At 36.7% G+C, this 13699-nt stretch overlaps 1 protein-coding gene across 8 annotated transcripts in view; it reads right to left on the reverse strand.

Annotated features, from left to right (window-relative positions):
- Positions 1–13699, reverse strand: part of MTMR2 (myotubularin related protein 2) — an 86869-nt gene that overhangs the window by 14399 nt on the left and 58771 nt on the right. For 7 of the 8 annotated variants that reach the window (XM_074372906.1, XM_074372907.1, XM_074372910.1 and 4 more), the window contains 6 exons: positions 13453–13563; positions 11349–11450; positions 10180–10263; positions 5677–5826; positions 4741–4929; positions 54–239 (listed from right to left, as the gene is read on the reverse strand). In XM_074372906.1, the coding sequence (XP_074229007.1) occupies positions 54–239; positions 4741–4929; positions 5677–5826; positions 10180–10263; positions 11349–11450; positions 13453–13563 (822 nt within the window). The remainder of the gene's footprint in view (positions 1–53; positions 240–4740; positions 4930–5676; positions 5827–10179; positions 10264–11348; positions 11451–13452; positions 13564–13699) is intronic. The other variant, XM_074372909.1, reaches the window with a different exon arrangement.

Genomic DNA, 13699 nt, shown 5'->3' on the forward strand with positions numbered 1-13699 from the left:
AAAGCCTTTGTTTGATAATCTGTAAGTTTAAAGAAACAGTAACATCTGCTCACCTTAATATGTTCTAGCCAGTGAGTAGATTCCAAGTTGGACAGCCAGTGGGCCTCCTCGATGTTGGGGTACACGATCTCCTTAAGCTTTCGTAGTGACTCTCTCATAACATGAATATTGTGGATATCTAGAAAAACTAGTTCTGCATTTTGATAGGCATCTTCACTTTCATAACCTCCCCCTTTTGCCTGGGGGGGGAAAAAAAGCAAACATCACAGGAAATCATAAAAGAATGCACATGCTTTGTGTGCTGGCATCCCTGAAAGGAGGCCATAAAACACCCAACAGACGATACACGTCACTGATGAACAGGGAACCTCCACGGGAAAAAGTGTCTGCTCAGGGCCACTGAACACAACCTCGCTCTACCACATGTTCCTTATAGAACAAGACTACACACTCTCACCCTCACTTCCGAGTGTTGCTGTTTTTAAAATTAAATGTGGTAACATATATGAAGGTACTTGAACAGTTTAAAGCACTAAAATTCCTCTATCCATATTTTAAGTCCTACCTAGTTTCTTACGGAGGACGGAAACCACCAGACCAGCAGCTCCACGCGCAGAGATGTCTGCCCCGCTCAGCCCTGCCCACGCTTCCTCACCTCCCTCCCTCCTCCTGCACTGTCTTCTGAGTCTCTGCAAAGTGCTTTGCAGTCATAACGACTGGCTCCTATTTTAACCACACAATTAGTATTAAATAAAAAGAACAAGTGTTACAGCACAGAATACTGCACTCTCAGAGATACAAACCCACACCACGGAGCAGAATAAGAAATACTTGGTGTTCAAAATAAGCTATGGCTGGAAAGGAGGACTGAACTTTCCTGGATTGACGTTTTCTCTGTTTTATGAATAAAATATTCTCCTATCTTATGTATAAAATATGGCTCCTATCTTACTTATAAAATCACTCATCTCAGAGCACCAATGGAAAAAAAAAATTAAGAAAATACTGGAATAGCCACTGTAGTTAAATAAAATTAAGAGATCATATGACTCGCACCTTTGAAAACAAAACAAAACTCACCTCTTAACCAACAACCAATTACAGAAAGAACAGAAGTTCAAGCTTCCTTTCTGACACTTGACAGTCTGGGAAACAGTTTGGATCCAAGACTGGCATGGGGGCAAAATTTACAGTGTTCCATTAAGTACCTGTTAAGAAGCACTACTTCTGGAAAGCGGGAAAAAGCAGGTCGGGGTAGAGGGGCTTTCAATTCAAATTTGCCTCAACAAATCCTAGAAACACACCAGTGGTGGCAACTGCACACAACCTGCCACAAAAACACTGAATGAAAATGCTCTGGGATCAGAAAGCTGTACAACTTCGTGAATATACTAAAAACACTGAAATACAGATCTTAAAAGAGTGCGCTTCAGGGCAAGTGAACTATATTTCAATACAACTGGTATTTTTAAAAAACAGAGCAACTAGACAGTAAAACCAAAAACACACAAAAATCTTTTAGGACAGAACTAGGGGACAGAGCATCCCATCAAACCCCAAGATGGTTACCAAGAGCCACAAGACTGGGATGCTGTCAGTGAGTGCGGGGAAGCAGCAGGAGGAAGTATGGATACAAGATGGACTGGAGTACAAGAGAGCCGTGAGAGAGCCTTATGGGGGGGTTTCTAGTGTTTCTTCTACTTCCTTGTTTTAGCACCACAGGAAAAGCACAACAGATCAATCTGAGTGCAGCCAAGGCCAGGAAGGGTTCTGTTCATTCCAAAGGGGGCAAATTTTAATTTTGAAAAAATATTATCTGTAATGGATTAAAACTACTGACTACGTATAAATACATGAATTCATAATGACACTTAAAAAAATTAGTCACCTTCATGGAATAACAAGGAGTAGGTTCATTATTTGGAAATCTGGTAAATAAAGAGAAAGAATCAAGCATTTCCTGCTTTTTTATATTAATTGAATTGTCGATTAAGCAAAATTTAAATAAGAGAAAGAGTTCACAGCTGAAAAGGAAATCATGAAATTAGAATATCACCATTTTGCAATCCCAGCAAATGAGTGTATATTGGCACTGAGCATGAACAGCTGCTAACATCCCCGAAAGAATCAGCCACGTCATGTGCCTCCTGATATATCCCCTGTAGCCTTGCCAAGGGAACTGAACCTGAATAAAGCTCAGAATTCATGTGAAGGAAATTCAGAGAACAGAAGAAAGTTGAACCATACCACCCCACAATCAGCAAAATCTAGACTATGAGAAACTACAGATAAAATACATTTTTTAAAAAAAGAAAGAGATGAGTAAGGGGAAGTCTACAGATGAAGAGAGGCTTAAAAGATATATCAAATAATATTTAAACTATAGAGTCTTGGGATGTACACTTCAGTAATACAGTACAGAGGATGAAAGATGATTTCTATAAAAAATAGGGGATACTTTCAGCAGGGGTAGAAGGTGAGACTGACTGGGGTAGGACACACATAGAAGATGCAGTGGCTGGAAAACTTTTGATTCTTGATACGACTTGTGGTTGCAAGAGCAGTTGTCATACTCATATTGACGAAGTTAAAAAACGTTCTTACAGTGAAGGGAAAAACATATTTGCAATAAAGATGTATACTTTTGCAAATTCAAAAAGGGCAGTAGAAGAGGGATTTGGGCAAAGGTGATCAAAAGGTACAAACGTCCAAGATAAATAAGCTGTGGGGATCTAACACACAACGTGGTGACTGCAGTTAATAACACTGTGTTGTACATGTGAAAGTTGCTAAGGGAGTAGACTTTAAATAAAAGTTCTCATCACAAGGAAAGAAAATTTGTAACGACGGATGTTAACTAATTGTGACCATTTCACTGTATATGTACCTCAGATCATTACGTTGTACACCTTAAACGTATGCACTGGTCTGTGTCAGTAACATCTCAATAAAACTGAAGGGGAAAAGACGTGAAGTTGCTAAACCGAATCAACCTTTCTGAAGATTAGCAATCTGTAACAAAACTTTCAAAAATATGTATATTTTAGATTTTAATATAGTAACTGTATATCTAGGAAACTATTTTAAGGAAATAATCAAAGATGCCAACAAAAGTTACTTATTTTAGCTATATTTAAAATTCTAAATACTTAAACACCCGATATTAGATGCTCTACTAAGTGGAAAAATGACGTAGCTTTATAAGTACCACTGAGGTATTTTTAAGAGTATGTCATACAAAGAAATAATTCTTCTCCTGTTAAAAGGAAAAACAACGAATCAAAATAATCAAGGCATAAATGCACAGAAAAAATAGTGGCGGAAAATATATCAAAGATTAACGATTATAGGTGATTTTTATTTCCGTTCTTTACTTTGTCTATGCCTTCCTAGTTTTTTTAAATTGTCTATTACATATTTTATAATCAGAAAAATGTCCCAATATATAAATAGATAAAACATATCAGTCTTAAAAAGAGAGATTTCCATAGTGAAATATGTGTGGGAATGATTTAAAAAAATAAGGTGAGGAATATAACATTTTGTCCTCCCACCTTCGCTGCCTTATATTCCCCTCTCCCCCTTGTCTTGTTCTAGAAAACATCGTAAGTCTCATTCCTGCTAATAACGGTATGAAGTTTAGGGAGAGGAACGAGTAATTACTGGAAAAATATGTGCCCGTCCCTGGGGTACTGGCGTCACGTACACACTATTTCATTTCTCCTTTAAGGGGAAATATTTACAGTTTAAGAGAATGCCTGGAATTCACAATGTCCTCAAAACACTAAAGAGAATGGAAATAATTAGGTACATGCCCCATAATTATGATCATCCCAGCATTGTTTTAAGAGCAGAAAAGGCAGAAATAACCTAAATATCCAACAACAGCTGGTATTATTGGTTATTATACCATTAATGTTATATTTACTGGCATAGAAAGACAGTGTCAATTTTTAAAAATTATACCATTCTGTCTCAAATACGTGTGTGTAGATATATACACATAGGTCGAGAATTATAACCAAGGTTTAATGGTTCTTCCTCTCTTAGTTACAGGATTTGGGATGTTTTAGTATTTTTTCATTTTGGTTTGTTATGTGCGTTATCTAATTCTTCCATAATATATTCTGGGGTGAAAAAAGAAGTAATTTTTTAAGGCTAAGTTGTGTCCATTTTCTCTCCTCCAATGGTACATGTTGTCAACTGGACCAGAATTTCTATTTCCACAATGCTAGTGTTTATTCTGTAACAGAAATCGGGACTACTGCTCCAAGTGCAGCTGAACAGCTTGTGCAGGTGGAGAGCTGTCAGAAGGGGGCAGCACTGGGCCCTGAGAACACCGCTGCGGGGCTCCCACACCAGAGCCGCGCAGAATTCAGCCAGGCAGGGGCTCCGCTGGCTGTCCGGCATGCAGAAGGGAGAGGGGAATTATTAAGTGCTGACACCTGTTTCCTGTGTAAGTACGCAGGGTTATGCACTACTTTTTATCAGGTGACTTTGCTCTTAAAACAGTTTTGTTAGTTATTATGATTCTCATTTTACAAATAAGTAAATTAAGGTCTGAAAAGATTAAATAACTGACCCAAAGTCATACTGTCAAGCAGGAGAGCCAGGATTAGAATCTACATCTTTATCACTGAAAAGCCTGAACTCTTTTTACTCCACTGTGGCGCCCACCAAACTCAGCCGATCTATGAAATGCCGATTCATGAAACTCTAATTTCTGAAAGACGATCTTACCTTATTGGCAACAGCATTAACACTTGGCCGGGCGTCGAATATAAGGATTTTATGAGATTGGGCATTGGAGTCCATAATGGCTTGAAGGTATTTTTCATCTTCTTTGCTTCTCTTCCCACTCACCCCTACCATGGGCTGGCTACACCGCGTGATTGTGGCTTGACTTTCAGGATGAATCCATGATAAAACCTTAATGGGGGTAGAAATGGCAACACACCCTTTACATACCTCTCTGTTTATAATTTTTCTCAAAAACATTACTCTGTGTTTTCTCAACACTGCTTTCTTACTGGATCCAAAGCCTAGCCATGAAAAGATGTATGAAGCTGCTATGAAAAATCATCACCTTTCTTTCAAGACAACTCTGGCATGTGGAAAACTTGATCTAATTTTTTAACCAGATATTTATGAAAGTCACTATTTGGGAATATTGTCTCTAGAAAACATGTTAAAAGGGGGCTAAGTCAACTCCACTTTTAAAGCTGTAGCACTGTATTAGCAAAACTGCACAACTGTAAAGTCTTCAGAATCCACACATTTTTGTACCTAAAATTACCTGAGCTGATCTTTCTAGAACACAGTAATTCACCTAAATTTGTGAAGTTTTCTTCTTTCTAGAATTTAAAAAGAACACTTATCACATGACTAAAGAAATATAGTAAGATAAAGAAATAGTGAATAATACAGAGCCAACTTTGGTTTTGAGTTAACCATGCAACTCTGTGCAGCTAATGTCCATTTCAAACACTTCAGAAACCTCTTTAATCTAAGCCTTTCCCCTAGTTTTAAATTTTACTAAGTAACTCCTTCTCTAATATCCCTGAAAAGACCTGCCTCTGTAGCTATTTTTATCCTATTTCCATGCTCCCATCCGCTACTCTCAGCATTATGTGTAGTACAAAAGCACGTGCAAAGGTCCATCTCAGCGGCACTTACTGGGATACGGCCCCTCGATCTGAAGGATGCCACTCTCTTTAATTCTTCATCAGGAATATTGGCCGGCACAACCAAGAGGGCAGGGTACGTATCACAAAGCTCATATCGTTCATTTATCTTTGTTATCCTCCAGCTTTCATTTGGAATTCCCTATATGTGAAATAAAATATAGACAAATGGCTACCTTACACGAATATTAAAAAAACATCAGAATAGAACCCTGCTACTCATCTTCTCTCACCTCCACTACCCATCTCCTAAGTTGCTGAAATAGTTACTGCCTGCCTGTGGTGACGAGGATTTTAAGATGAGACATTCTAACACAGGGATCTGTATTCATTTAGACACCCGATTTTATGTCAATAGATTTATTATGTCATTAAATACTGATTGAGTGCTGGGTCTGTCCTAAGCACTAAATGAAAAAGAAGGAAACAGTAAGACTGAAAATGTGCTTGTCTTTAAAAAGAACACAGGCTCATACAGTCTGACTGGATGAGTGATTCTGCTGCCATCCAGCTATACAAAGAAATGTCAGAGGGCGGGCACCAAGTGTCCACGGAATGCTCTGCACATGTTTATCACTTACATACATAAAGTGACCTCTATAGTATTGATAAAATGTTGCCAATCTAAAACATACTAGAAAAACAAGGAAGTAATAGAAGGCAAAGCCAAAAAAAAAAAAAAAAAGGCAAGAGGAAAACAATTTTTAAAAAACGTATCAATTGATAAACTCATTTGGTCCTTCAAGATTTGCTATATTTACAACTAGTATACAACTTCACATAAAGGATTACCTAATAACGCACTTAAAAATTTCCATCCTCCATACTATAGAAAATAAAGCCATTGTATTAAATGTTTTTAAATTTTATCACCCTTGACAACTCATGTCATCAAACAGAAAAAGAATTGAAAGAAACCGTATTTTAGAAAAACATACATTTATTGAACACCTACTATGTGCGGGCACTATGCCAGCACCCTCTTTCTCTCTCTCTCATACACACACACACACACACACACACTTTACTGTATTCAGGTTTCATTAACGTCATTTTCTAGATGAAGAAATTGTGGCACAGACTGTAACTTAACCAAAGGAAGTAATAAAGAATTACAAGTACATTCTGAATCTATCCTTTTTACAATAAAAGTACATTGTTCCTCAAGACAAATTTACCATCCTGGGTCACAAAACTGTTACAAAAATCTCAATTCAAAGAGCAGAAGGACTCTCCTTTAGGGGGACAGTTCTCAAGCTGTTGCCAAACACCCAGAAGAATATTAAAATTAAGAAAGAAGGGAAAATTCCCTCCCAATAATCACGCGGTAAATGCTATCAGTAGGGTTTCCATCTATCCCTAGCCATGGTCTGTATTCATTAGTGCTTTCCATCCTGTTTACTCCATTCAATTAGCTGGGTCCTAACTTGCTTCCAATGATCTACATCTCTCCTTCCCTCTTGCTTTCCTCAACTTTATATATACTAGACAGCTTTTAAGTGAGATCTTTACTTATTTCCAGAAATAAAAAAAGATTTACTTAGAGATTTTAAAAGTGTATTTACTTGCCGTAATAAAAAATGTTCAGTGAATTGGTAAGAGGTTCAGTGAGTTTCTAGAGGTGGTACTCAAGCAAGAAACTTGGACACCATCTTTTAACTCACCCCTCTCCCTCACACTATACTTTCAATCAATGATCAATTTCTATGATTTTTTCTTCCAAAAGGGTCAGGAAAAAGTTTGCTCACTTCTCTCAATCCTCACTCCCACTTCCCCAATTCAGGCCATTATCACTTCTCTTCTGTCCCTCTGCAATCCATTCCCCACACTGCCTCCACGATAATCTTTTAAGATGCAAAGTTATCATTTCATTCTTCTGCCTAAAAACTATAAGGGGCTACCTATTCCTTTTCACAAAAAGTGTTCAATCCTTTATGGGACTTGGCAAACATGGGTGGACTTTGAAGGCATTATGTTAGGTGAAATAGAGAAAAGCAAATATTGTATGATCTCACCTACATGTGAAATCTAAAAAAAATAAAACAAAAAACAAAATACCCAAGCTCATAGACAGAGAGAGCAGACTGACGGTTGGTTGTTGGAAGGAGGGAGTCAGGAGTGGGGAAAATGGTGAAGGGGACAAAAGGTACAGGCTTCCAATCATAAAGTAAATGTCAGTCATGGGGATATGATGTACAGCATGGCAACTATAGTTAATAATACTGTATTTTATATTTGTAAGTTGCAAAGAGAATCAGTCTTGAAAGTTCTGGTCACAAGAAAATAAAATTGTGTAACTGTACGATGACAGATGTTAACTAGACTTATTGTGTTGATCATTTTGCAATACAAATATCAAATCATTATGTTGTACACCTGAAATTAATATGTCATATGCCAATTAAACCTCAATGAAAACAAGGAAAGACAGAAACAAACAGAAAGAATGTCTTCATTTTCTTCTATAATAAACTTAAATTAAAAAAAAAATAAAAAACCTGAAGACAGAGTAGTGGAAATCACTCCCACAGAACGAAAAAAAGAAAAAGAATGAAAAGAAATGAGAACAGTTTAACAGACCTCTGGGACCCCATGAAGTACACTAATATCTGCGTTACAGGGGTCCCAGAAAGAGACGAAGGAGGACCTAAGAAAATATTTGAAGAGATAATAGCTGTAAACTTCCCTAACTTGGGAAAGGAAACAGTCATCCAAGTCCAGGAAACACAGAGAGTTTCATACAGGATTAACCCAAAGAGGAGCATGTGGAGGCACACAGTAATCAAACTGACAAAACTTAAAGATAAGGAAAAAATATTAAATGCAACAAGAGAATTCCCACAAATAACACACAAGAGAATGTCCATAAGGTTATCAGCTAATCAGCTTTTTGATAGGAGGGTTCCCTTTTCTTCACACTCTCTCCAGCATTTATAATTTGTGGACTTTTGATGATGGCCATTCTGACCAGTGTAAGGTGATACCTCACTGCAGTTTTGATTTGCGTTTCTCTAATAATTAGCAATGTTGAGCATCTTTTCCTGTGCCTGTTGACCATCTCTGTGTCTTCTTTGGAGAGATGTCTGTTTAGGGCTTCTGTCCACTTTGTGACTGGGTTCTCTGCTTGTTTTGCACTTACTCTTATTCTTTTTCATAACTTATTTATTTTTTTTGAACACAGTTAACTCATCTCTTTTCCAAAACTCTATGTTGAATGTTACTAGAACTGACAGCAATTTTTACCCAGATTCCCAAAGAATATTCTTCATTTTTACAATTTTACAGACATTTGTTAGATTTCCTGATTGCTCTGCCACCTATTTCTGACACTGGATTTTTGGATTAGCAAAACTTTTACAATGTTACTTGTAGACTCTTGGCTTTTAGTTGATCCATTTATTTTGTATTCTGCTTCATAGTTTGCTAGCGCTTGGTTTTATGACTGAATGAGGAATTTTAAAATTTCACTTGCCACATGTGGCTGAGCAACAAACTCCGTTTCAAACCATCTGGATACCTTTAGTTCTCTAGTGATGGGTTTTTATTCTTCCTAGCTTTGTGGAACAAACCAGAAGCTTTATAGTAATTAAAATGCAACGTTTAAAATCTAAATACAAAAATCACAGCTTAATGGTTTTCATATTTGAATTTTATAATAATTTGGATATCAAATCTAATGACTACTAAGAAACAATGTGTCTGAACTTAAATTCTCAAGAAAGCACAGTGAACAATGAACAGCATAGTGAATTCTTAAGTTCAGCACAATGTGTCTGAACTTAAATTCGCAAGAAAGCACAGTGAACAAAGTAAAAAAATAAGGACTATTTTAGGTAGAGTTTAAGTAGTGCAGTGTAAGAACTCTGTGGGAAGTGGTGTACTGAGGAGGATGGGGGAAGGATACACTACAACACAGATTTCAAGACTGAATTCTGCCTTCATCTCTTATTGTGGTGAATCACATTATTAGGTTTTCTAACATTAAGCCAACTCACCTTGGTCATGATGTATTATCTCTTTCATACACTATCAGATTTGATTTGTTAACACTGCATGTACAAGTGTGTCCTCTGTGAAGATGTAGAACTTCCAAAATTTTATGTAGAGCTAAGTTATAAGCAGTAGAACGTAAGGAAATTTTTTCAGAATTAAATTATAGGACACCCCAAAAGAAAAATCTGAGTGAAAAATGTCAAATGACATATAAGAATGTTAAAACATAAATATATTTATAATTTTATTTTTTTAATTATTAAACATTTTTTAAATAAACTGATTCACTTGTAAACACTTAGGATTCATAAAAGATCACTGACATAGTTTGAAAAGCAGTTTAAAGAAATTGAAAGGCTCCCAAAAATATCAAGATTAGCCTTCATTTAAAAAAAAAAAAAAACCCACAGAACTATATAAAGCTGTTTACTTCTACCCATGAAGTCTCTGTTGAAATGGAAAGAATACAGAATGTTAAAATTAAAAGAAAAAACATACATACCTGCCTTCTGTGCTCTGAAAGAGAGTCATAGAGCTTCCATCCGTTTTCAGGGAATACTTCTTTGTACTCAAAAGCAAAAAGAGGCTACAAAAAGTAAAAGGAGTTAAAGCTAAAAAAGACAATTATGGAGGTAATGAATCATAAATGTAATCTTATCATATCTAGAGTTTTCATTTACTTATCTGCAAAGGTATTTTGTATTGGCATCGTTTTATATTATTGTTTTATCTTTTGCTTTATAATTTTGAGAACTTAACTGTATATTTTTCAAACATTAAAAAAAGCACAAAGGCCACCACCAATATTTATCAAATGCTAACGTATCACCATATTTCATTCAAAATTTATCTTTGGTAGCTGTTTTAGGTTTACTTCTAAATAGTTAAAGACATATGACATAGAAAAGACATCTTCTAATGCAATGAACTAGTCTGACGTCACAGTTTCAGCAGTTAGGCAGCTTTAAAGATTGTGCTACATTTTATAAAACATACTGAATGAACTGTTTCTTTTTTGGCATGCAATCTGTGTATCAAAAAAGAAAACTTTATTTATCAGTAATGGAGACAAAGTGGCAGGAACAACTATGATGAAAAACACTCAAACTAGAGTCAGAAGACCAGGATTGATTCCAAATTTTACTCCCTACTAACTGAGCCATTGAGTTAACTGCCTACCTGCTCCTGGCTTCAACTTTAAAATATGGATAAATAATATTTACCACCACAGGCTACTGTGGACATTAGATTATACAAAATAAATGCGGAAGCCTAACACTGTTAATAGCACACAGTAGGAACTCAACTAAGAATTTGTCCTCCCTTCCCTACTAAAATTGCTAGGCTTAATTCTCCGCTCCCAATTAAAAAGGGGCTTTCACATCCTAATGGAAACTACACACAGCTTTTCATTATGGAAATACCCTAGATAAAAAAATTCTATAATGACAGAGTATCAGTCTGCAGGAACGGACCTCAGAAATCAGCCAGTCCAGCTTCCTCATTTTATACCGAAAAACTTGGTCCTAGAGATTAGATTAAACCTAAATTATACATCTGGTTAAACAGTAAAGTAGGATTGAAAATGTGGAGATTCTAGATAGCCTAGACGTTTCTTAAAACCACGCCAATAATTACAATACAGATTTTTCAAAGATAAGAAAATCTTACCAGGTTATTAGAGACAGGGAATGCATATTTCATTAGATTCTCAAATATAGATCTTCTTGTTCGCCCCTCAGGTTTATGAGCAAACCGTAAATTCCGAATATCCTGGGAAAGAGTTAGGATCCAAGTCATCTATCATTGTTAGTTCACTTTTTATTTAATGAATAAACAAGGCAACTTAAAACTATCTTATAAAATGTTAACATCTGTGAATGTAGGATACAAAAATAAATCAGACAACAGCTCCTGGAAGCAGGGAAACAACACCTTATTGATAGAGAGAAAAACAAACACAAGGCACTCTGACACAAGGCAGAATTCAGAGGAAAGAAAATTAACCTCTGCTTGTGAACTCAAGGCAGGCCAGTGAAGGAGGCAGCGTCTGACGTAGGCACTGCTATCACATGACTGATACACACTATCAACATATGTCCTTTCCCTGTGAAGGCCCATTTTCTGTCATGAATTTCCCTATTAAAAACCTGATTAGCTGTTGTTGTATTTCATAAATGTCTTCATTTCCATTAAGCTTTGTGACCATTTTCCTATTTGTAATCCCTTCCATTGGATCTTCTCTCCATAAGTCTCCCGCTACTAGAATGACAGAGCCAAAGTCGGCCTAAAGGTCTTCATCCACTCCATGGCCCAGTTCTTCACCCATCCACCAGCAGGAACTCTGGATAGTCTGGCTGATATCATCCAGGCTCTACAGTCAGATCTAAAGACCCCAGGTTCCCTTCCCTTATTTGCCCTCAAGCAATTGTCTATGCTCAGGTTAGATGTAGATACATATTCATGTTCCAGTTTCCTGACATCTTAACAGCACTGAGAAAAAAGTTGAGATGAAGAATAATGTCAAGACTATCCATTTTATTCAAGTGTTTTCATCTAGACAGAATTCAGAATAGCTTTATTACACCACATGCTGTAAAACTGAACACAGACACACCCCACTACAATGCACCAACAGAACATGAACAAGATTTGATTACACATCTGATCCAAAACTAGAAACGATAGCTCTACTATCTTTTAAAACAAACATGTGCAGGAACCTAAATTGATCCCTTGTTTTTCCTCAGTAAATATCTTTACAACTAGCAGGGACATGCATAATCACTCTGTTAAACACAGAGTCTCCAAAAGCACCACAGCAGGGGCCCTAAGAATGGCTGGTTTGTTGATGAGGGTCTTGTTCATGGGAAAAAAATCACATTTAAAATGATCAAAAGTTCAAAGTCACCCTTTTTCACATCCTCTCATATTCTACGCTCTGTTATTATTAGACCACAGAAGAGTGACCAGGAGACAACGTCTTGTCACATGGTTGACAGCTACAACGCTCTCAGAGCCCTTCCGACTATGAGGGAAAAGCATACAGATAATTACTAAGTCATTAGCTTTAACGCTAGATTCATGAGACTCCTAAAATCGGCCTAAGAAAGGACCCTGGGAGTCATGCACGTGCTGCTGCTCCTACTTTCCCGGCACTGGCAGAACAGCAAAGGAAGGACGGAGGTGAGCCTGAATCGAGAGGTGTTCACTAGGCCTCAATAAGGAGAACCAGGACCTGCAGAAGCGGCACACGGTACTAAATGCCTACGACTGGATATAAAATTATAACAATGTAAGTTTCATTCAAGTATCCATGCATTTAAAGAACACGAGTTAGATAAGAAAATAGGGAAGGTCTGTGATACGAAATTGTCCCCACTGTTGTTTCAGAAGCAGACAAATTATGAGAACGAGAAATAGGAAAGACAGGTGAATGCGTCGTTACCAGTTCTTCCACTACAAAGTACTATGAGCCAACTGCTCAGAGCCTAATGCTTCTAATTTGTAAATTAAAGGTAGTACTGTCCATTGTGCCTACTTCAAGATTTTTATGAGGCCCAACATAAAATAATGAATGTGAGGGCACTTTGTGTTGGGTTCAAAAAATTCAAGTCATCTTTTTATTACAACTAAATGTTGTTTTCTTCTACTAGAATGATGTTTTTATTACAAAATCCATTTGACATTTTGGAAACCGATTTCTAAACACGGGCTCTATTTAATACAAAGCTTTGCAAACCAAATAAAATTGCATACGTATTACAACATTTACCTTGCATACAGTTTCTAGTCCGTAAGAATTTTCACCTCGACTAGAAGCACCACCAATTTTTTCTACTCTGCTTATAACACCAAGAGAAGCATCTAGAACAAATGGGGGATCCTAAAGGAAAGAAAAAATAAATAAAGCTGAGCAACTGATACTGTACAATTATAGCTGAAAAAAATCTTAATTAGAAATGCTTTAAATAAAAATGATCAAAGATGAACAATCAACACATAGATGTACATATAAAAAT

This window comes from Camelus bactrianus, chromosome 10, assembly GCF_048773025.1.
Source record: "Camelus bactrianus isolate YW-2024 breed Bactrian camel chromosome 10, ASM4877302v1, whole genome shotgun sequence".
Taxonomy (NCBI): Eukaryota; Metazoa; Chordata; class Mammalia; order Artiodactyla; family Camelidae; genus Camelus; species Camelus bactrianus.